This window comes from Cupressus sempervirens, chromosome 7 (assembly GCF_028749045.1).
Source record: "Cupressus sempervirens isolate cs-2001-9-10 chromosome 7, ASM2874904v1, whole genome shotgun sequence".
In the NCBI taxonomy this organism is placed as follows: Eukaryota; Viridiplantae; Streptophyta; class Pinopsida; order Cupressales; family Cupressaceae; genus Cupressus; species Cupressus sempervirens.
Genome location: NC_143124.1, coordinates 521,113,086 through 521,138,406, shown reverse-complemented (window position 1 = coordinate 521,138,406; position 25,321 = coordinate 521,113,086). Strand labels below are relative to the sequence as shown.

At 31.2% G+C, this 25,321-nt stretch overlaps 1 protein-coding gene across 2 annotated transcripts; it reads left to right on the top strand.

The window, feature by feature from the left end:
• The first annotated feature begins 15,587 nt into the window (after positions 1–15,587).
• LOC149547816 (putative bidirectional sugar transporter SWEET7d) lies at positions 15,588–18,647 on the top strand. Of its 2 annotated transcripts, XM_089794805.1 has the most exons (7): positions 15,588–15,943; positions 16,753–16,898; positions 17,037–17,073; positions 17,201–17,420; positions 17,790–17,951; positions 18,032–18,151; positions 18,236–18,647. In XM_089794805.1, exons 2-7 carry the CDS (start codon positions 16,856–16,858, stop codon positions 18,365–18,367), a joined length of 714 nt encoding a protein of 237 aa, XP_089650931.1. In that variant the 5' UTR covers positions 15,588–15,943; positions 16,753–16,855; the 3' UTR covers positions 18,368–18,647. The 2 variants fall into 2 exon arrangements, with proteins under 2 accessions (XP_089650931.1, XP_089650932.1); XM_089794806.1 differs by lacking the exon at positions 16,753–16,898 and having other exon boundaries at positions 15,734–15,943.
• The last annotated feature ends 6,674 nt before the right edge of the window (positions 18,648–25,321 follow it).

Sequence of the window (25,321 nt, the reverse complement as noted above, 5' to 3'; positions counted from 1 at the left end):
CCTTGCGTCTCTTCTTGACCTTGAAGGTAGTCAAATAGACATTCTAATGCTTCTATGAAATGTAATTAAGGAAACATTTTTAGAAGATGATGTCAAAAATTTTATATTGGTCAAATAGGTACCACGGTCGGGCATTGGCATCCCCTTTGTAGACGTAGTAGACAAGTGTTGGGAGCAAGGCATAGGGTGCATTTTATAGAAGCATCCTTTCTTGCTTAGCATGAACGAATGGCAATTGACTCCCCATCGGAAGTGGGTGCAACTCAGAAAGGATTTTCTACAGAAGTGGTTATTATTGGATGACATCAGTGAGACCGACTTCACATGGCTGGACGAGTTCAACAACATCATATTCTCCAATAGATTCCTCGTGGAGGGACTTAAATACCTTTATGATTAAAGGCTTCAAGCCCTTAGCCCCTCAACCCACTGATGCTTCTAGCCTCCATGTTCCCTAGTTCCCTATTCCTTGTTTCCTAAATCCTCAGTCTTGTTTCCATAACCATTGTAGCATTGCCCTAGGGCAAAAAAAATTTTAAGATATCTATTTTTTCTTTGGATTGGGCCTTGCCCTTTAATGTAAATTACAAAATAGTAAAACCAAGCTAATTTAATCAACTATTTTGAATATCTATGCTTTGTACATTCTGAAATATTATTAATGAAAACAATAGTTTTTGGCTTCTCAAATCGTTGTTCCAACTTCCTGTTAGTCTACAACTTTGTTTTTGGCATCTCAATTCTCAATGCACTGTTGAAATGTTAGTCTGCGACTTTGTTTAAAATAATTAATTGTTAATAGTTATAAAGTTAGAACTCAGAAACAAAAAAAAAAGGGGGTTTCAACAATCCCTTTATGGTTTTATATAATATATTTGATTAACGATTTATAGTAAAAAATTATTCAATTGAAAATAATCCAATTAAAAGTTTTGTAATTTCTAAAACTATTTTTCTTTAATCTGATTGGTTAAAACAAATGGAGCGATAAGAGCAGATTGCAAAGAAAACTAAAGATTATAACCTTAACAAAGTTAAATAAAATTTTGATAATTTATTTGTCAATTTTTTATTTCATACCTATCTTGTCACCTAGCATTTTTTTCATTATGAAATATTTTAAATGATGATTCATGAAGAATAGTTTATTGGCAATTATCACAATTTTTCATATATGTTAATAATTTTTAGATAATTAAACTATATTACATTTTAATTTTGAAACTAAATAATAAATATGAATAAAAATATAGCATTTGTAATTATATTTTTAAATTTTAATTATTTTATTTGAATTAAACTATTATCATTATAATTTATTATTAGTACTTGCCGGTCGGCTCAAGGCTAAGTATTATTGTGATACATTTTGGATTTTAGACTTTAACTAGTGATTAAATTTGTTTCATATTTTTATGAGTAAGAATAAATCATTGTAATTTCTTTTATCAAACTAATATATTACGTAGCATAGATGCAAAAATTTTAACTTTAAAATTTTTATAAAATATTTTTCAAAGTTAAGATTGGATGAATTCATTAATTTCATTTAGCAAATTAGCTCTTATATTGGCCGAATTTGATAAATTTCATTTAGCTTTTATATTGGCCAGATATAAGAGCTAAATATTTCATTTTCAATGTGATTCATTAATGTTAATATTTTTATTTTTTTAATTTATTAATGTTAATATTTTTATTTTTTTAATTTAAGTGCATTGGTTTATATTTTATATTTTAATAATGTATTTTTTATAAATTATAATATAATTTTACTTATATTATATAATCATTTAATATTTATTATTATAAAAATATTATTATTTTTATATTATAACTTTATTTATTTATTTATTTTATCTGTAAAAGGTCGAAGCCTAGATTAATTATTATTATTTGTTGGAATTAATTATTATTATTATATGTTAAGCAAAGGTAGATTCAAACCCAAGACCTTTGCATTGTAGGCTTTTGCCTTATTTTTATGTTATAATTATTTATTATATAATAGAACATATAATATAATTATAACCATATGATATATATGTAATATAACATATATATCAATGATTATATTTATAAATAAAATTTAAATTTAAATTAACATCATTACAGAAAAATATAATTATATAACTTTTTTATTAATTAAAATATTTTATATATTATAATAAATTTATTAAATTTAAATTAGATTTATATAGAAACTAAAGGCAAGTACTAAGCCACTATTTGACACTTGTTTCATATCTTGCACCAATTTTATTTTATAAAATTTAATATATCTTCATTGAATTTTTCATATCATCTTTACAATAGAAAGTTTGACAAAAAAAGAAAATCATTTCTATAATAGAAAAGAAAATCCTTTATTTATATTATATTATAACTATTATAATTATTATTATAAATTATATTTTATATATATAATATTTTATATAAATAATTAAATTGACTCAAAATCAGGACACGTGTACTCGAAGATTCTATCCGAGATCCTAATTTTTGACTAAAAAAAAGATCAACAGCTCGAGATGAATTTTAGGATGATTTAGGGAATGTTTTCCCATGTGCGTAGATTCATCCAGAATCGTGACATATGTCTGATCATTGCAAAGCACAATTAAGTGCCAAAACTCGGTTAATATTATTAATAATCATATTTAGTCTTTTAAAAAAAATTATTACTTAATACCAACTTGGCAATGTCATGATTGTTAAGTTATGGCAATGGCCCGGGATAAATTTTGGATCTGCCATTGTTGTTGTCAAGAAACATCCAAAATCATGACATGACCCAAAATTTACCAAAAAATCATATCGATAATTAAGTTTGATTTTTATTTATTTATTTATTTAAAATGAACATTGAACAAATTTCAAAATTCAAATGTATATTAATGTAATAAATTTTTACTTTTTATTATTATAGTTATGTACAGAACTACATTATTGAGTCTTTATGTCAGTTACATGTACATTGTACATACTATTAGTAAAGTACCTAAAACTATTAATTACTTAATACTTTCATTTTAACTTTTAATTATTAACCTTCTATGTTTTTAGAGTATGAAGTTGAAAGTTCTGCAAGTCAAGAGTCTGATACGATAGGATTTTCAAATTTTAACTTTTCAAAGACTGATAGAATTCCATTTTGTGTTCTGAAGACTAAATTCTGAAAGTGTAAAACTTGAGTATCAGAGGAAAACACCAATTATCAAATCTCGATTCTGGGTATTTAAATTTTTTTTAAATAATTCCCTTGCAATTTTTAGTAATAGAAATCTTGATTTTAATTATCTTAGGTTTACACTTTACAAATATTTTAAATAAGGCTTGAAGAAGAATTTTGTGTAACAACCAGTAGCAGGCATGGACAAAACAAAGTCAAAAACCTCCCCTATGAGTGCAAGCATAAAGGAAAATCAAAAGAAAGACATTAAGGAACTCAAGCAAGTGCTACAAACCCTAGGTTTCATCGATGAATGTCATGATATTTTTTATCCTGTTATCCATGGAGATTTTGGAATCATGGAAATTAGGCATTCATTGTTTAATAAGTGGAAAGATCCACAGAAGAGGAGAATTTATTACAAATATAACAACAGTATTCATGCACATACAAATAAACTAGCTGCTTGGTTACTGGATTAGAAAACCTCGATGTATTCGAAGTATTCCCTTGCCCTAAAATTGTAATGCTATGCACTCATAATTATGATAAAAATAGAAATGAAATTATAAACCAAAAAACTCGGGAGAAAATTTTATCCATAACTAAGAGTGAATTTTTCACTCTGTTAAACCTAGGGCCAGGGTTTAAACCAAAAATCTTTAACAAGTGCATTGACTTGGATAAACTAGCATAGGCTTATGACAAACTAGAAAGAGTTTTTCAAGATTCATAAATTAAGGGTTTAATAAACTCAGGGTCCTCTACTAGTGTTACATTGGACATAGATCATAAGCCTCCTTATCAGTATGATATTTTTGTGCTATGGATTCAGAATACTATTTCTTTGTTATCATTTTTTCTGGAATTGGATAGTAACAAGGAAGTGGGGGCTAGTGTTCTTGAAATGATTTATAATATGCATTGTCAAGGTTAGTCAGTTGAGAAAGTAGATGTAAGATATAATTTTGTTTAGCACATTGTTGAATCTATGCAACAACAATTACTAATGATTAAATAAAGTACAACTATAGGTAAGATGAAGACATTTAGGTTCACAAGTTACTTGTGCTACCTTCTTTTAGTAAAGCATCACCCAATATTTGAGATAGAGAACAACAAGTTTAATATTGAGGTCTATAAGTTTGATGAGAAAACCCAGAAGAAATCTGAGACTCCAAGTCCAGTATATGAGTGGACACATAAGATGAGGATGACTACTAATAATAAAAACTATAACCATTTTGTAGACTTCTTTTTGGCAACTATTTACCAAAAATTCACAGGTACTATGATACCTAGATTTCCTGTGTCTTGTAAAAATTACATTCAACTAGGAAGTCAAATTCAATTGGCTGGCTAGTTCTTCATGGAAGAGTACACTATCTTAAAGTTTTATGGTTTAGCAGTTGAACCCTGCAAACTTCCAATGCATGCTATAGAAAAGATTTTTGCATTGGAATATGTACAGCAAATAGAGAGCATAGATGAAATTTTCACTAGAAAACAAAATAAAATAGTATTTCCTTCCTTTCCTTTTGCAATTGGAGGCCTCACATTTGAGAGAAAGGCTTTCAAAGTGGCAAATGAATTGGTAAATCTTTTTGGCTTTAATTTTTTCAGTCACTGGAATTATGATCCACTGAACATAATAAAAACAAGACTTATTGCCAATGGGGACTCTACGAGCAAATATCAACCTCAAGAGATGCCATTGATAGAAAAGTTAAAAAACAAAGATTCATGGGATGAGGTTAAGAAAGAGATGGAGAAACATGCAATAGAGAATAATATTTGAATGCAAGAATTGTCATCCAAAATTACAAAATTGCACATATTAGAGTCACACAAATCAAAGCCACTAACATACTTAAATTTCTACAAGAAAGCATCTCAACCTTCTAAAAGGTCTATGCTGAAAGAAATTAAAGAGGCATGCATAGCTGAATTGTGGAGTCAAACCAAGATGACTGATTTTTGAAAAAAAAATGCAAAATTTGGGTGAACCAATGACATCAACAGGTTTTGAGGAAATTGAGGAGGATGGACTTTTTAGTGATCGTTGGAATAAAGAGCATCCAATTGTACTATATGATTTTGGCAGTTGCAGTGACAGTGATATTGAAATATAGGACCTCAAGTCTGATGCTGACATTCAAGGTATTTAGGATTCTAGGTCAACCGGGGGCAAACATATTATTAATCTTCAAATGAGTGATTCTACTAAACAAGCATATGGTAAAGCGGCAACTATGATACAAAAAATGGGTTATGAAGGTATAGGGCCCATTGGTGAAAGTGGTGAAGGGATTTGGAATCCAATTCTAGTACCAAACCCACCCAAAAGAGGAAGTAAACCAATCATTGGACTCTGTGATGAGATTGAAGATAATTCATCTAGAAAGGGAAATGGTTACTTCACCAATGTATGCACCAATAGCTTCTATACAAAATTCTTAAAATAGTCCTAAAACGCCAGGATTTGGAATGGGTCATCTTCAGTATGTTGGCAATCCTCAAAATACAATTGTAGGTGGAGTAAGTTTAACTGGACTTGGAGGAGAATACAACAATACAACTGATAATTCACCTTTCAAACACTCAATTGTGTCAACAACCCTAGATTTTAGTTTGAACAAACAAGCGAAAGAAATAGGCAAATTATGAAGACTTTGAAAAGTGATGTTTTTGCTGAATGTCAGGGATCTACTAACAAAATTTTTATATATCATATGATTCAAATAATTAAATGATGAATTTCATGGTTCTTATGCCTCTAGGTAGAGATAATAATCAACTAGAAAATATAATAAATCGTAATGATGTACAAGTTACCAGTCTTCAAATAGATTAGTCAAAAGTGAAAAATATTGACAAAATGAATATATCAAAAGAGAGCAACAAAATGGTCTACTTTACACTTCTAAAAGCGGAGAGGGAAAACAAAAGGCTTACAAAGAAAATAGAAAAGTTATAGGTAGACCTTGATAATGTGAAGGCAAAGAAGAAAGCAGCAAACAATAGGTTGAAAGAATTGCAAAACAGGATAAAGAATTCTTCTCCTACAGAGGCAGCTATTCAACATGAAAAGATGAATGAACAAGTGAAAATTTTGACTAAAGAATTGGATGAGTGCCAAAAAAGAATTCAGCATGAAAAAGCCTCTACTGCATAGTTGTTCAAGTCTGTAGACAGTAGTGCACAGGTCAATAATAAATTAAAAACTAACCTAGACTCTCCTGTCAAGAAAAATAATAATTTGAAGATTGAATTGGAGAATGAAAAGAAAAAAGAGGAGTCTAAGGCTAGGATAATTTATAATGCAAAAGGAACTAGGGAATGAGAAGAAAAAAGAGGAGTCTAGTGCAAAAATAATCCATAATTTGAACAAGCAATTAGAGAATATGAAGAAAAAAAGAGTCAACTACAAAAACAATCTTTCATTTGAAGAAAGAATTGGAGAATGTGAAGAAAACAAAGTCTAGTGCTACTACAAGCAGTAACACAATCCACCATATGAAGAGGGAATTGGAGAATGCAAAGAAAAAAGAGAAGTTAGTTGCAAAGAAAATCCTAGATTTGAAGAAGGAATTGAAGAACGCAAAGAAAGAGGAGTCTACTCAAACACTCCATGATTTGAAGAAGGAAGTGGACAATGCAAAGAAAAAGGAGTCCACTGTAAGACAATCCATGATTTGAAAAGGGAACTCGAGGATAAGAAGAAAAAAGAGGTAACTGCTACAAATACAATCCAAGATTTGAAGAAGAAATTGGAGGGTGAGAGGAAGAGAACAACTAATTAGCAAGGGAAACTAGAGGAAATACATAAAAAGAGTGAAAAAGAGATGTCTAAAATGAAAAAAAGATGGAGAATGTAATTGCACAAAATAGAACGAAATCTTCCGAAGACCATCATGTGAAGGATACTATGATAAACACGATCAAACTTATCAAACAAGAAAATTGGCACAAAATAATAAAAAACAATGATAGTTTGTTTAAATGGCTTGATTTAAATAGCAATCTCAGACTTCTCTTTGAAAATGTAAAAAAAATGTTTAGGCTAAAAGAGGAATCTTCAACAATTCCTTAAAAAACCATGCTAAATTTTTTTGAAAAAAGTATGGAGATCCAGATATAGGGATTTGGCAAACCATGGAATAAACAACTGCTTGGCTGCTTCTGTAATGTCCTTTGTTGTCTATCACAATTGTGAACAAGTAATGAAAATAGATGAAGCTCTCAAATCTACTTTGAAAGACTTGATGAAGATTATCACAGCATACTAAACTTGCTAAATGTTGGATTATCAAATCCAGCTAACTTAGAGAGCGGATTCTTTGGAAAAAAAGATTACATGAAAATGTTGCAGAAACCATGAATTTTAATTTAAGCAACTTGCCTGAGGAAACCACTTCAGAAATAATTTTAAGTTGTGTCAAACCGTACTATCAACAATGAATGCAGCTATAGATAAATTCTTCGATTCATATAAAACTATCTCTTTGAAGTATTCATTGTTGACATGGTTACAACTATTTAGCTACAACCTCAAAGAAATGGATCACCCTGAAGAACTTCATTAGAGTTGGGTCATCTTCTCAAACTATTACTATTGCTATCAATGGTAGTCATAGCTAATAGCACTAAGAAGTAACAACTTAGTAAGTGATATTACTATAATCATTTGTTACTTGTTGCTCTTTAATTTCAAATTTTGGATTTGATTTCAACTTTTTTTAATGTTAATTGTTACAAGAATCAAGAGCCAACATATCAGGATAGTTGGACAGCCAAGCACTAGCATACTATTACTACACAGAGCAGATGGAAAACATTTTCCTACTCTTACTTGAAAGAATTGTACAATTAGCAATGTGATTGTACACACATAATGTATTATGTAGTAATAATCTGATTATATATACAATTACAAACCGACCTATAGCTATTGTTAATCTCGTGTATCTGCAAAAGGGAATTCAAGGTCATTTCAATTCGACATTGAGTCATTTGCAAAAGGTTGTAATTGTTTGTAATTGTTAAATGTTTTATGTTACAGGCTTATTTATAATTATAAATTATAATACAATTTTTTTAAATAGAGCTTATTTTTTTTAATGCATTATGTTACAACTTCTTAAAGAAACTAGAATCAATGAAAATCTAAAAGTAAAAATGTCTAAAAATTAGAATGAATGAAAATCTCAAGTTCAACATGTACTATTGTATTAAAACTAGAATCAATGAAAGTCTCAACATGTTTAAAAAATACAATCAATGAAAATCTCAACATGTGTAGACGCTAAAAGTAATAACTAGTTTCAATGAACATCTCAACATGTAAGTTTGTAACATCAACATGTTCAAAAAAATTATTGCATCTATAAAAGGATAGTGAATGAAGGCTATAGATTAACTTCTACAAAAATAATGAATTAGTAGATAAAGTCTTAGATGAGAGCTACTACCCTACTACTTGACTCATGTAGAAGTTAGAGTTTGAAGTTGAGAAGCTGCTATAGTTGCCACTCCACTTGGACTAGCTCAACATCACTATCATCAGAGTCATCTTCATTTGTTGCATATAAAATTTCATTGTTTGTTGTGTTTTCTTCAGATTCACTGTCAGCGTCAGTATGCATGCCAAAGTCATCATCATCTTCATTGCTTCCAATATCAGGACATGAACCACCGCCACTGCCACTGCCACTTGGGTTTGAAATGTTGGCAATCCCTCTTCTTTGACATTGGTTTCTCCAAATACTAAGAGCCCTGTCATAAGGGGAACTATCTACCTCATACCTAGAATTATAGAACCTCAAACAATTATCCAAATTTTTGTCTAATTTGTTTATGACCTTTGACTTCAGGAAGCCCAAAGTGCTAAAAACTCTCTCATCCTCCACTAAACCCAATATCATTATCAAACATAAATTGGTAAGCTTGAAATATTCTGGTATTGACTCTCTCAACTGATTGCTCTCACCAAAGTTTTTTCAAAGCTTTGTTACTACTCCCTCTTCATTTGGGTTCTCCATAAGATCATATTGTTCCCTCGTTATGTTTGTAAAAGAATATGATTGATCTCTCAATAAAGATTAATCTAAAATTCTATTTATAGTTACTTCATTGATTATTTTAGGTTTGCAAAAATGTTGAATCAAAGTTGTCATCTTTCTTCAAAAATCAGTCAGACAGTTTAGAGACCAATATTGTGGAAAAACAATTGACATTGCTTTGAGCAGTTCCTCTAGAGGGAATCTGAATATAATTGTTGACAAAAAAATTGTAGCAAACTTGCTTGACAGAGTCAAGCACAGAGTCTTTGATCTTCTTGAAGTCTTCACTTATAACACATGAAAGTACCTTCTCTATTTCTGATTCAACTTCGCTTCCTGCTTTGTTGGGGTTGGAGTCGAGGTTGACACAGGCATAATACTACATTGGTATGTCAACCCCACGTACCCTAGCATAAACCTCATCATTTGCACCAATATGTAAAAAGTTCTCAAGATTGTTCAAATCTGTGATTTCTATCCACTTTGCAAACTTTGATTCATCTAATGGTAGTAATCGATATAGAGTATCCAGGCTATTACATGTCATTTTATGCAGCTTATTATATTATGCAATGTACATAGCTCTTTGTTGAATTTTTTTATAATATTTCTCATGTCCTGTAGCATGGGGAGAATAGTTGTTAAAGTTAAGAGTATCTTAACATTAATTAGATTTGAATATAGCCAATGGAATCTATCTCGCATAGAGTGGATTAGTTCAAGCAATGACGGATATTTAGAGTTTACTCAATGTGCTAGTCCATCCAAACAGATCTATCCGGTATCATTGTCTTTAAAAAGCTTCCTCCCATCAATAAGTCCTTGAGCAAAGTGTTGAAATTCCCAGACTCGTTTTGGACTTTGATAAAAATATTGGTAAATCTCTTTGATTAGAGATTCCACTTTGCTTACACAACCAAAATTGTTGACAATTCCAAAAGCTAGATTCATTTTTTGGGCCATGCAATGAATGGGAATAGCATAGGGTGCCAAATCATTCTTGATCTTTTTGTAAAGACCGTCTTTATGATCTTACATAACCGAAGCTCCATCCGCTCCAACGCACACCAACTTTTTGACAATCTCCATGTTATCCAAACCTCCACATTCAATTAGAGTAGTCTTTAATAATTCAGATAAATTTTTAGTTGTCGCACTTCAATTCAATTTAGCAGCAAATAGTAGAAAGCGTTGACGACAAAGATCATTTATAGTATAAACATGCATGCACACCCAGAAAGTATTATCAATTGTTGTAACTTCATCTAGAGATAATGTAATGAAATTTGAGTGTTTTGTTTTTCCTTCATATCTTCTTTTTCAACCTATGCAAGACATCTAGCCCATTCCCACCTATTGTTTACTGACCAGTGACTGTTCGGATAGTTTCAAACTTTGAAAAAGTGCAATAAGGAAATAATTGAAGGGTAGTCCATCTAGGACGTCCTGTACTCAAAATATGAAAGACCACACTTAATTGTACTACTTTTTCCATATTTTGGACTTTCATTGCTTTCCCAATGAAATCTTCAATGGAACCTTTTACTGTAGAACGCTTCTCTTGTAATTGCTAGTGTAACTCATATATTTTGGCATTCTTGATATGCAGACAATTGTCCTTTGTTTTTCAAGTTAGCATAGATTTTTCAACTCCATCTATAGTTTCTTTTTTGTAAACTTTATCGACATACTTTTCTATGGTATCAAATTTAAGATGCAACCTCTTCTCCTTCTTTGTTATCTTTATAAAAATCTTACATCTGCATTCTCCAAGAGGCTCACCATCAATTTGATTAGCCACTGGTTCAATGAACCAGTACTTTTCCACTCATTCTAACTGAAAATTCTTTTTGGACAGATCCTAGCAAGATCGATCTTTCTTTTATTCCAATTTTCTTTTCCCCTTTTGTGCATGAACATGATTTATGGAATCACTTTTGGTTTTCTCCCACGACTAGTCTGGGACTGATTCCAACTCTATAATATCAGCTTGTGACTCCCTACTTAGGGGAAGTGCCTCCAAATCGTGTTCAAGTTCATCCTCGACTAAGATATCAAGTTCATCAACTTGAACTTCTTTAATACAGTCTGAGTCTCCAACTTGTGATGAATCTCCTTTTTCAATCAGAACTGAAGATCTAACTTATGAATCTTGTAGGTTGCCAACATTTCCATCACCAAAATATGTTGTTATGATTCTATGTTGTGGTAATGGTGGCCTCTCTTCACTTTCATGGATCCTACCGAAACCCTTGTTACCCCTCTTGTTTGACATTGCAAGCTGATAAAGGCTGAAAAAAATAATTCAACTTAGTTGTTGAACAAAATATTCAAATAGTGACAACTCAAAAACTGTGAACAGTGATCGTAGACTACTTAGACTACATATAATAACAATAATATGATTCATTCTCCAAAAAAGGGTACTACTGCTACGGTACTACAGTCTATGGTACTACACAATATAATTCTCAAACCTATAGGTTATCTTAGCATGTGAGATGTCCAGTCACCAGTGGACACTGGACAATAAAACTAAAAAAATAACCAGTACCACTGTACTAGTATGGTAGTACCACTTTCAATTTTTTTAAAAAAAATTGCTTACCTTTTATGAAAACTAAGGTCCACGAGTCAATGGGCAATGCACTCAGCACTATGAAACTTCGGTAGCAATAAGAAATGCTAGTCTCCAGACTAGAAAAGAGCGAATTGTGTAGAATAATAATATCTTATAGTCCAATCTAGGTTGGCGAATTACACCAGATTAACAAGCGAGAATGTCAAATGCAACATGAAATGCATCTTCCTATGCAAGCCCACAATAGGAAACAGTTGGCTAAACGGGGCTGGTAGTCAACACACATCAGGAAAATGGTAGACAATGCCCAACCTAAGGAAAAATTATTTGGTTATAGTAATGGCGAAAGAACGTGGGCCAATAAGAAACAACATGCAAAGGATGGCGAAATGTTTAAAATAAATGTATCCAAAATGTATATTGCATTGGCAATTGGACCAATATTTTTGACCAATCATGTGATAACTAATGCATGACTACCACGGGCATTGGACCCAAATCTGATAAATATCCAGTGATGCGGTTGACCTACATTACATACACTATTCGCCAAATGACGACCGACCCATAAGACGGGATCACCAAATGGCAAAGATTCGCTGCTAAAATAATCTCTGAAGATTATCTAAGAAGAAAAAATAATTAGAAAGATAGTTGCATCTTTCCAACACTTATAATAATAACTCCATCATCTATGAAAATATGCAAATTTTAGGCACCAGACTATACTAGTACACTCATGCGAATCTTTTCCAAATGGCTGCTCTCCAGAGCACGATCCATAAGGTTATATATTAATCAGTACATTAATGAGTTCATCACTCATGTGAAAAATTGCATATGCCTTAAATTAATCACGGTATAATCCACATACTTAATCATCTTTATGTATTTGGGAATATTTTTTGAAGCGATGGATCCTACCAAATATATCATAAGGACGGAGAGTACGAAAAGAAAATAATTAATATCCACGTCTATATCATAAATAAGCAATAAAGAGAAACATTAAACATAGTCTGATAAATAAGAGATAAACTGCAAAGACTAATTCCCTATGTATATTCAAAGGGATCCCTTAGTTACATAAGACAAACGAGGGAGCTATTTGATTCCAGTTCCGCAGAAAGGTTTTAATTAGAAATTTCTGAAAATTAATCATTGAAAAAAGCATTTGACTTCATTCCGAGACACCAATTCGATCTTCTAAAATAAAGGAGTCACCCCAGTTTAGAATTGAAGCGTGGTAAACATGCAAGAAAAATAATAGAAATTATAAATTCCTTCTGAACGTAGGAGTCCAATACAAAAATCCATTCATATCCTCAACATCTAGCACTGGGAAAGGCAAGACCGCTCTGCTACCTACCACTTCTTGATTATAGAACCTAGGTTTCAAAATACTAAGGTCACCTTTGATGTTAGTGATCACCACATCTAGGTCCTTAATGTAAGAATCCTTTAAAAAAATTAATTGCAGAGAAGTTCAATAGCTGCTTTATCCCGATCTACTGGTAGGTGTGAATTGATAAACATTGCTGGGATATATGAATTTTCCCTAAATCTGTCACAGTTGTGGATAAATTCGTTCACAAGAATCTGATAGATTGCTCTGACTACAAGAATATGTGTTGATAGAATAATACTCCATAGTCTACGCCCTTCGATGGGTTCATCAAAGGAAATATGCAAGTTGGGACTCCTAAGCTTAATGGGAGTAGACATCGCTAGGATCCTAGCTCAAGGGATACTAGATATTGATACAAAATAGATGCCTCCTACATCTTAAAAAGGTATTGACCAAGGAATGTGAGAAGGCATGAGGCTCAAAATGAAAGAAAAATCTGAAATAATCAAAAGATCAGGTTAGAGGGTAGACAAAAACCCAAACCAATAAAAATTCTAGAAGGTGAAAAGGTGAAAGACTAAGCTTAAAGAAGTAAGGCTAATACTATAAAAGATCTTAGGAGAAACCTAACTAAAATATCCAAAATCTCAACCTATATACGTCCCAAGTTGCTATGGCTAACCAATATTGATCTTATCCCCTTCTACATTGTGGTTGGCTAAATGATCAACAACACGATTACCTTCTTTGAAAATATGGTTAGCTACATAATGTTTCAAGTTACAAAGAGAGAGTTGTGCATGTTGTAAGAGATCATCCGGTTAGCTACATAATGTTTGAAGTTACAAAGAGAAAGTTGTGCAGGGATCATCCAACTTCCAATTAAGAGCAATCCCTTTTCTAATAGCATTAATAACTAGAGATGAAACCCACTCAATTTCTAAATTCTCTATTCCTATCCAGTTACACTCCTTAAAACCTTCCACGAGGGCTTGGAATTCTGCTACATTATTGTTAGAAACCCCTATAGGTTTGGCTATGGAAGAGATCCTAGTGGCTTCCGAAGTTGTGGATGCAACATCCAATGCTTGCATTGCCTCTAGATGCTCCATCAAAATTTAACTTAAACCAACCCACATTAGGTGCCTTCCTTACACACTATTGGAATTCTGCTACATTATTGGTAGAAACCCCTATAGGTTTGGCTATGGAAGAGATCCTAGTGGCTTCCCAGTTGTGGATGCAACATCCAATGTCTGCCTATCCTGGATTGCCTCTAGATGCTCCATCAAAATTTAACTTAAACCAACCCACATTAGGTGCCTTCCATACACACTATTTCCTTAATTCGTCCATGACTATTTTAGCTTGTTCCTTTTATAGTAGGAATCATTTGACCTTTCCATTTGATTCCCATTCTATCATCCCAAGGAGAAAATTGAATAGCCCCTTTTTGAAGCCATGTAATAACTAGATTTTAAATTATTTTAAATCTTAAATTCTAAATTTTATATAAAAAATTAAAATTATATTTATTTTTGTCCAATTTTTGTTTTCTATTATTTTCTCTACATTTGTGTACAATACTTGATATCAATTGATAGGTCATTTAGAAAATGATGTCTAATTTTGGAGAAGAAAAAGCTTCACACTTTTTGGATCCAAACATTACTAAAAAAACCTTTGAATCAAATAATATAACTAGGTGCTATTACCAATATGCTTATTTTGTGTTTGCAATAGGGAGGTAGAGGGAGAGTTAGAGAACAAATTGTACAATTGAGCTAGACATAGAGAATAGGGATATATAGAGAGAGAATGGGGTGGAGGAGGGGGCATAGAGAGAGTTGTAAAAATGATGAGATGGAGATAGAGATGCAAGATAGAATATGGAGATATATTAAAAAAAAATCAATTTAGAGGTATAGGAAGAGTGAGAAAGAGTAAGAGAGAGATGAACAGATGAAGAGGGATGCATACCTAGATTTAAGGGGAGAGAAGGGAAGTGATATTTAGTTAGAAAAGATTTAAGCAGAGAGAAGGGAAGTGATATTTAGTTAGAAAGTCAAAATCATTTAAAACATGTAAAGAATGAATAAATTTAATCATAGGTTCCTTTTTTTAACTATGCCAAAAATCATCATCTAACTTAAAGCTATGTATGCCACGTAAATAGTTACTTTTGTTTATAAGATTATTTAATATGTTGGAATAAGATGAACATATATGCTGTTTTCTTTTAATTTTAGGCCATGTTTCACATTGAATTTATTATTTTTTAATAATTTATGATCAAATATAAAAGATTTTGTTTTTGATAGATTTAAATAAGATTTTTATTAATTATATAAATGAAAAAAAGAGAAGAACAAAATTAGGAAAAAAAATAGCAATATAAAAAGAGGGATCAATAGAGCCAGGAAGATGCATATAATAGAAAAGATAAGTGGGAATGAGAGATGCGAGTAGAAATAAGTAGAGAGATTGAAAGAGCGATGGAGATGGAGATGAAGGAGAAAGAGGGAGCTATGATGCCTAAATAAATACATTTACAGTCTATTAAAATAATTAATGAAAAGTTAGACAGTAAATGCACTCGACACAACCTAGGCTGCCGTCGACAAGATAAAGAGTTCTCTATTTGCATCTTCTTAAAGCCAGAAACTTTGTGAATGTCCTGGATATCATAGCGCTCGACAAAGTAGGGTTTGACGGAACCTCTATCGCAAGATTATCCTTCCAAATAATCATCTTCTCAAACTGGTCGCCCCAGGAACCAGGTAAAACATTGAATCAAATCATTTTAAAACGCTTATTTCCCACTAAATTCTCAAACGCCATGAATCGATCAGCAAGGATTCGATGTTTTAAAGCACAGGCACAAGGTTTTCTTTTTCTAGAGTACCCTTTAGGGCTTCAGCACCGTGCAATTTAAATATTTAGAAGTCTATATTTAAGACACCTTTACATACATAATGAACTCATTTGAGAATCAAATCTTTCCTAAAATGAATCCTTCCTCTTAAATGTTCGATCGCCATGAATCGATATGCAAGCATTTGAAGTATTTAACCACAAGCTCAAATTTTTCTTTCTTCTAAATGCTTTATAGTGTTTCAACATTCTGCAATTTAAATTTTCGTCTAAGTTACCGTACAAACATTTCAGTGACGCCTGATCTAAACTTTCATAAAAGCTTTACACACTTTTCCGTACTCTTTGAAGTTATTTTGCAAGTCTTTCCGCGCAATTTAGTCCAGAAAGCCTTACACATTGTGAAAATCTTAGGTTACGTGAAATTGATTGTTTGATTCAGAAAGGTTAATCTAAATAAAATTCATTGTTTAATCCAGAAACATTTACGTTTTTGAAGTCATTCCACACAATATAATTCAGTCGAAGCTTTACACACCTTTACGTTTTCTTTCATTTTGAAGTTATTAATGGAAGATATTCGAAAGAATTTAATCAAGAAACAGCATTGATTTAGGTGAACGTTTTTGTTTCAGTCAGCTATATTTTGTTGTAAGTATTGAGATCTGCACTTAGAGGGTCTTTAGTTAGTAACTAATTTTTTTCTTTTTACTAGACTCAATGAACCCAAATTCATAGGCACTTGACGAATAGAAAGAACCGCCGTATTCTGCTTTGCTTTTGATATTTTTGTGTTCACTGTTTGGACTTTGGAAATAATGACGATCGAAGATACAATCCGTATAGTCCTCGGTATAATAGGTAAGTCTGCAACCTGTGACTAAACAATTAGTAAGAATTTTGTAAAGGATTTGTCTATAATTATTTTTGCCGATATAAAATAAGTTGCGATGGATTTTTTCGTACTGATAACAATTTGTGATGGATTTTTGGCTGTAGGAAATGTGATTTCGTTTTATATATTTCTGGCTCCAGCGTAAGCTCCCTTTTCCTGTTTTTGAAGAGATTTTGGCAAGGATTTTATTCTCAAATATTTAGAACATTCTCTTTTTACAGAATCTATTAAATAATTCAATTCTTTAATAATTATTTTAATGATGTAGCAAGACATTCTACATGATGGTCAAATGGAGAGACTCGCGAGGGTATCCAGGGCATCTACATCTTATGAGGATTATGAATAGTGCACTGTGGGCGTTGTATGGCTTGCCCGTTATAAAACCGAATACCGTACTTGTGTCTACCATAAATGGCATAGGTCTGGGCATAGAGATAATATACATTGGCATATATTTCATTTTCTGTAGGGATAGAAAGGCAAAGGTGAGTATTTTGTAGGGCTTCCGTTTGATCTTGTACAAGATATATTTAATAGGAAGTATTTTGTGCGATTTTCATCTAAATTTTTATCATATATCATTTTTAATGAGTATTTAGTCAGGTTTTTGTTTAAATTTTCACAAAATATATTTAATAGTGAGTATATAGTAATGTTTAAGTTTCAATTTTTATAATTTACATTTTTTAATGAACATTTTATAGGGTTTTTATTTGAATTTCTACAATATATATATTTTTATTTTGTATGAGGAGATTTATCTTTCTAGTGTTTCTGATATATTTTTTTGGGGGGTACTGAATGTCAATTTCATACAATATGGATGGTGATTCCATCTTCTATTTGTATTACAGCTGCGGCTGGGGATGCTGATTGTTCTTACATTTACATATTACGCTTATATTATACTTTTCTCGGTTTTGTCTTATCCTACTCACAAAGAGCGATACACAGCCGTAGGGGCCGCCTGTATTGTTACTTGTGTGCTCTCGAATTTGCCTCAATTGTCCATCATGGTAAGCGGCAAGCTTCGCTTTTCTTCATTTTGAGAGTTTGGCTTATTGATCCTGAGCACTAATTAATAGTTCTGCAACAGAGAAAGGTTAGTCGAGACAAGTGTGTGAAATACTTGCCTCTTCAGCTGGCTCTTGCTATGTTTGCCAAAGGATTAATTTGGACTGCTTATGGAGCCATACACTTTGACATATTTCTTGTGGTAAATATAGATATTTCTCAATATTTTCTGTATATGCCGATTCTGTTTTGTCATTTTTGACGAGTGTTGAATGCATGCATGCAGCTTACAAATGGATTTGAAGCTGGTTTGGGAGCATGTCAGTTGCTTCTGTACGTCCTTTATTACAAAAGCACCGAATGGGGTGATGATGATCAGAAAGACGTTGAGACGGGCAAGAAGAAAAAAAGACTTTGAGCTGGGCAAGAAGAACAACTGAACACGGTTACCACAACTGGATCCACATCTATATTCATATAGACAGAAAGCGTCAATTTCTTTCCATTAATTTATTTTTTACAGTTTTTCCTGCATTTTGCTTTCCATGAAGCTTCCAAATGCATTGGCCGGAGCTGGTTTGGCAATATGATGAGATAATGAGATGTAAACATTGTATATAACAAAGGGATTTTTTCCATACTAATAAATATAAGCAAACGTATTCTAGACATAAATATAAATACATCTATTCTAGTATAAAATATCATAACTTATATTTTTATTTTGGACTCAGTTATTCTCCTACAAATTGCATCATTGACTAAATTTTAAAAAATACTAAAATACAATGAAATTTTCAGCATTTGATCTTCATGCTCTGTATATTTTATGATAAAAAAGAATCATGTTTGACTTTTCTTTTTGTCTTTGGTACATTTTGTCAAAACTTATATTCTCTTTAACTTTCAAAATTCTAAAGTGAAATTTCACACTAAATAAATAGAATATTCAAATTTAAAGTTGAAGATAACAATATATGTATAAGTTGAATTAGTTTTAAATTTAAATAAAAATTAGCATTGTATAATCAAGGAAGAACAATATATTCACAATCAAAATTCAAATTTCTTTGCGATGCATGTTGTTTTTCTAATAGACTATTATGAACATGATCATTTGTGTCAAATAATAGGACTTCTTTAAATTGTAGGAGAGTTTAAAAAATTTAATCAAGATATATTATTTATCTCAGCTTTCTCTCTTAGTAAAGCTTTTAATTTTCGGATACATGACATTCTCATATATTAATTCTACAATTTCAAGTGCTTCAACTCTATCCTTCATTTTAAAGTTTCTTTGTTAGCAACACAACCATGACTAAAATAAAGTATGCTTGGAATGTGTTGTAATTTATGCTTTCTTCCCCAGGTATGCTAGCAAAGCTATGATATTAAAAAATTATAACTTACAAAGATTACACTTTTTGTGAAGATTTCAATTTAAAGAAAAAACAATCTATTTTTTCTAATTTAATTTGTTTGATTTTAAATAGTCCAATGAAAATTGATTGTACAAGTTATATTTTTGGACTTTAATTTCTAACATTCATTTGAATAAATATTATAGTTTTGTCCATAGAATTTGAAAAGGTCAAACAAAGAACATTTGAACTAATAAAATCTTCTTTTAAATCCATCTTTTGTCAAAAACAAATTTATTCAATCTAGAGTTTCTTTAAACAAACTCATAGGAATCTCCAATAAACTTATTGTACTTGTGGTAGGCAATGTACTATTATATTTACTTTCTCCGAAATTGTATTAGTTTCTACCAATCATAAGTAGTTTTTTTGAATAATTAATTTTTTTCTAAATTTTTATTATTTATTTATAAAATTTATATGTTGTACAAATTATTTGATTGGTCAAATTAATTATGTGTTATAGGAGCCCTTTTTCCAGAGGTTCTCCAATTGCAATTTCTTTGACTAAATATATGCTCAAAGAGGGTTATGTGTCTTAAATATAAAACTTATAATTATATTTTTTTCTAATATATTAAATGATTTTTTGATTAAATCCATATATTTCTCTCTACCCAAAAAATATTCCCATAAAAATCAAAAGCATAAAACGAGTTTGTTTGTCAGATTTTGTTGGGTTAACAAAGTCCATTGTACGATGGAGGTGACACCATATGGGTGTGATTACCATATAGTGGTGAAGGAGGTGTGACTACCATATGGTGGTGATGGAGGTTCTCGTACAATGGTGTATGTACGACAGTGAAGGAACTGTATTACCATATGGTAGTGAAGGAGTACCATACAAAAAATATTTCATACCCACCTACATCATATGGAGTACAGTGTACTCAATGTACGGAGTGCATCTCAGTATGGTGAACCAATACAAAAAAATTGGCATGAGTGGTTAAGGCTTGAAGAGAGTGTCTGAGGCCTTGATGTTGAAGGTTGTTTCAGAGGCCGAAGGGAGTTTCAAAGGCCAAAGGAAGTGACCTCTTACTAAAGGGATTGCCAACTAGAAGAGTGACTATCATATGGATGAGTAACCATTGGGACTGTAACCATTTTTTTCTTGAGAGTTAATTCTATAACAAATTATAGATTGTATAAATGTTTGCAGATTCATTGGGCTGAAGAGGCCAAAAGAAAAAGCAGAGGCTAAGGCTGAGGTTGGGGTTGTGGAAGTTAGGTTGATTGTAAAGGAAATCTAAGCCTGTGAGCCTATCTAGAAACCAGAGTTTGTTTTATATAAATTGTTTACAATAATAAAAAGTTTCTCAGGGGCTATTGGGTGCTGGGTTTTTCCTAAAAGGGTTTCCCACATTAAATCTTATCTATGTTTATCTTATGTGTATTTATTTTTCAATGTTCTCATTTTTTCCTGCACATCTCAATGTTCTAAAGTATATTTATATTCTTTTATACTTCCCTTGTAAATTGGCATTTGGAAGGCATTTTTTGTAAGTAGCTTTCCTAATAAGTGGTATTAGAGCCTGGGTTATCCTTGTTAGGTAGGGTTGTTGTTTGTGTCAATTTGTTTCCAGTGGGAGTTTCAAAAAGTGTTTATTTGGTAATTGAGATGGCGGGTAGAAGGAGAGTAGAGATTGAAAAGTTCAATGGCACAAACTTTGAGTTGTGAAAACTTAAAGTTGAAGATATATTGGTTGATCATGATCTATCGGTTGTTATGTCTGGTAACAAGCCTTTAGGCATTAAGCAAGAAGATCGGGTTTTAATAGATTGAAAGGCCAAAGGATTGATAAGGCTATGTCTTGAAAATTTCAATCTCTTGAATATTCATGAGGAGAAAACTATAGATTCTTTGTGGAAGAAGTTGGGAGATATTTATCAGGGAAAATCTTTGGTAAACAAGCTCTTCCTGAGAAAGAAGTTGTACTCGTTGGAGATAGACAAAGGAACGACTGTGGTGGATCATTTAACAAACGCGTTCAATATGGTGATTGTAATGCCTGCCCTAATTTACATTTTGTTATTATTGCCAAACTCTTTTAGGCCAATTTATGCTTGATGATTAATAGCATTATCTTTCAGATTATCACATATTGTTTCATATTCAGTTGATTTTATGATGAGAATACTTGGTACTATTTACTTCATGTATGCATGATTATACCTTGATGATGATTATTACAATGATTTTAGTTATTTGATGATGAGTAGATAGATGGATTATTATATTATTTTTCTTATGCATACTTACCCCATACTGCATGTGTGTGTGTGTGTGTGTGTGTGTGTGCGTGTGTGCGTGTGTGCGTGTGTGTGTGTGTGTGTGTATTTTTCTTATATATGGTGTTTCTAATGTGGTTAAGGAAGGGAGTTGTAGTCACCTACTAGTCGAGATCTAATCGATGCACCACTTCCTGCCATTGCTTGTTTAGTTTAGTGTATATGTGTTTGTACATGCATAGATTTTATGCAGATTGCAAGTACCGGGTATTGACTTCCTTGAATTTTCAGGATGAGCGTACCCTATCGCATTATCTCAATGGTAAGAGAGGGGAGATAAATTCTTGAGTACAAATCCTAACTTTTAAACCCATTTGTCTTAGAAAATTAGGACAAGTATTTGAGATGATTACCATTTGAATGCGTCGTATGATGTAAATTCATGATTATAACCCTTTGGTTTGATCTTGTATCTAGTATTTTATAATGAGTTTTTGTATTTCATCTTAGAGGTCTTTGGTGATTTTTCTATTAAATAATTCAAATTAAATGATTAAATTAAAGATTTAATTTAATGGAAATTATTATGGTATTTTCAATATTTAATTAATTGGTGAATTAACTAAATAAAAATAATTAAGTTTAAAGAGGAAATTATAGTTTAATTTTAGAGTGTAATAATTTATTTAATTTAATAATAATATATTTAGGAGATCATTTTTATATAAATGCTACATATTATTATTACTTGAGCTGATAAATATTTTATCAATTAATGCTCTGAAAATAAATTAAAAAGTGAAAAAGATATTAAGTTATTAAAGATATTTAAAATTGCATAAAGTATGCATGTGATTAAAATATAATAAATTAATTAAAAAGAGAAGGCAAGTAAATTTAAATAAAGATATTTTATATTGCAATAAGCATGCATGATAAAAGAAAAGAAAAGTTAATAAAAAGTTAAAGGGTAGTGATCAAGGAGTTCCCTCAGGTGATGGTGATTGCACAATTAGTGCCCCAAATTTAGGAGAGAACTCCTTATCAGCAATTGAGGATTCATTTTTGGGGGACCAAAAATTTTGGAGAAGGAATTTTCAGAGAGAAGGTTTTGAGAGAAAAGATTTCTCTCAAAATCATTTGGTGTTTGCAAATTGTAGCATCAAAACCAAGTGAATTATGTGTTTTGTTCACCAAGTTAATTACATTATTCAATTTATTTTTCTTCTTTGTGACTACGAATTGTTTATCTGAAATTCATTGTGACAAATTCTTAAATATTGTATTTTGGAAGTTACTGGTATGCATGTGGGTTCTTCTACCTACGTCAAGATTAAAATATCATTAGATTTAAAATTTAAAATTAAACTGAGAAGGGTTTTGAATGGGATGAAATTTTTATATTGAAAATTTGTATGGTTTGTCTTAATTACCCTATTACTAAATTGTTAGAATTGTTAACAACAAATTATATAATAAAAAGGTGGGAGGATTTTTCTTTGTTTTAAATTTTATAAAAATATTTATTATAAATAAAAAAAATTAAATTGAATTAAATAAAAAAGAGGAGGGGGTTTTACCCCACCTCCCTCCCTTATCTTTCTAGCAGCTTACTGCCACTGACTACAAGGTACTGCAACAATAGTAGTACTCTGTACTATCACTACCATAGGTAGTTGCATGACAAATTAAAGTCGACGAGCTTTTAAAACTATATGTTGGGTTTTAAGTTTTATTTTATTTGTATTCTTAAAAAGAAACAACATTATTATTAATGAATTAATTTTTTATTAATAAGTTTTATTAATTATTAATTTAAATATTAATGATTTTTTTTAATATATATTTAATTATAGTTAATTTTATATAATGAATATTAGTATAGTTGTTATTTTAAAATTATTAATTAATTTAATTTAATTAAGCTTAATTAATAATGAAAGTTTGTTAATGTAGTTTTAAATTTATTCTATTATTATTAATAATATTGATTTTAATAAAATAGTAAATATTTTATTTAAAAATCAATTATTATTATTTTAATAATTTAATAAATAATTACCCTTAAACTATTATTATGGAATAATTGACTTAAAAATCAAATAAGGGTAATTGTGCATTTTATTCAAATATAAGAAATGGGTTATATTGTAAGGGTAAATTGTGAATCTCTTCTACTGGAAACTTACATTAAAAAATGAAAACTAAAACCTTACTATTAACTCAACTATGTGTTTTCAAAATCAAACCAAACTACGAAACTACATTATTATCTATATGTTGTTTATGTTTTGGGTTTGGGTTGACTAGAGTATTGAGCAGTTCTAGGACGTCTACCAGAGGCTTGGGAGTTCTATTTTTGTGTTATTATGATGATTTGATCTTGATCTTTTAAACTCAACTATGGTAATGCGTCTGGTATGCTCTATGATGAGTTTGACTATATTTTTTGTTATTGCTATCAAGTATTCTTGTGGGATAATGAGATGAATGTTATGACATATTTGACTTAACCTTTTTGAGTCTTCGATTAGTATTTTTGGGATATTTTCCAGTTGCTTGTAAAGAACTGATGGGTTTTTGTGATTTATCTTTTCATGATTTCCAGTGACTTGTACAGGACTGAGGGAAATACTATGCTTATTTGATTTTTGATTTTATGAGCTTAGGGTAGGTTATCTATATGTAATGTCAAGAAGTGGCTTGCAATGGAGGCCAAGGCCCAAAATGGCTACTAAGGTAACCCATTGCAAGTTGTTTAATAAGTGAAAACACTACACTAAATGAGAGTAAAATGAACCTAATACTTATAGTCTTTGTATGTTCTCACCCATGCCTCAAGTGCTAGTATAGACTAGGATGGGAGTAGAGAGAACACTTGGTTATGACCATGCATCATTAGTATGCCTTGTGAATATGAAAGGATACTAGTGTCACATAGAGTCACTAGGGGGCAAGGTCAAGTTAGACTGCCAGGGTAACTCTATCATTGATTCATGCAATGACACTTGCCTGCTTACATAGTAGATTCCCTATGTGTCTCTGTGTGCTTGTGGGTCTAGATGTGGATTTATGTTGTAACCTTTAAGTTAGATTACTTTTAGGGTTTCTTGGACATAGATATTACTTTTTATTTTGGGTTTGATATCTTGTTTGGGACTTGAAACTATCTCCTCGGGGCAGTGGGAGTGGACTTTTGTGGATTACTACGCAATCGAGTGGTAGTGTTTTTTACTCTTACCACTAAGATCCATCCATTGATGTCATGGCTGGAGTTCCTTGTCTACATTTCCTTTCATTCTATCTATGTGTATTATGATGGATGATTATATCTTTATGATGGATGATTTCACTTATTGTATTGTACTTTGTTTCATGGATCTAAAAGGGATGATGTAATCTATTTGGTAAAAGTATATTCTTTCAGCCTTTCATACCCTATGACATGTATAGTGGATGATTATGCATTCCAAATTTTATCGCCAAGTGGCATTCGAAAAAAATGTATATTATTTAAATGGACTTGGATTTGTAGTTATTCTTTTAAGTTGATGTGTTATTTATTAGATTTAGTACTATTTAAATTTATATGTGATTCACCATCTTGGGATCCTTAAGGAATGTAATCTGTTATGCTACTTATGTATGATTATTTTTTATTACTTCCACTACTTTATGATTGATGTGTATGTTATTATTTTTATTAAAAAATGTTT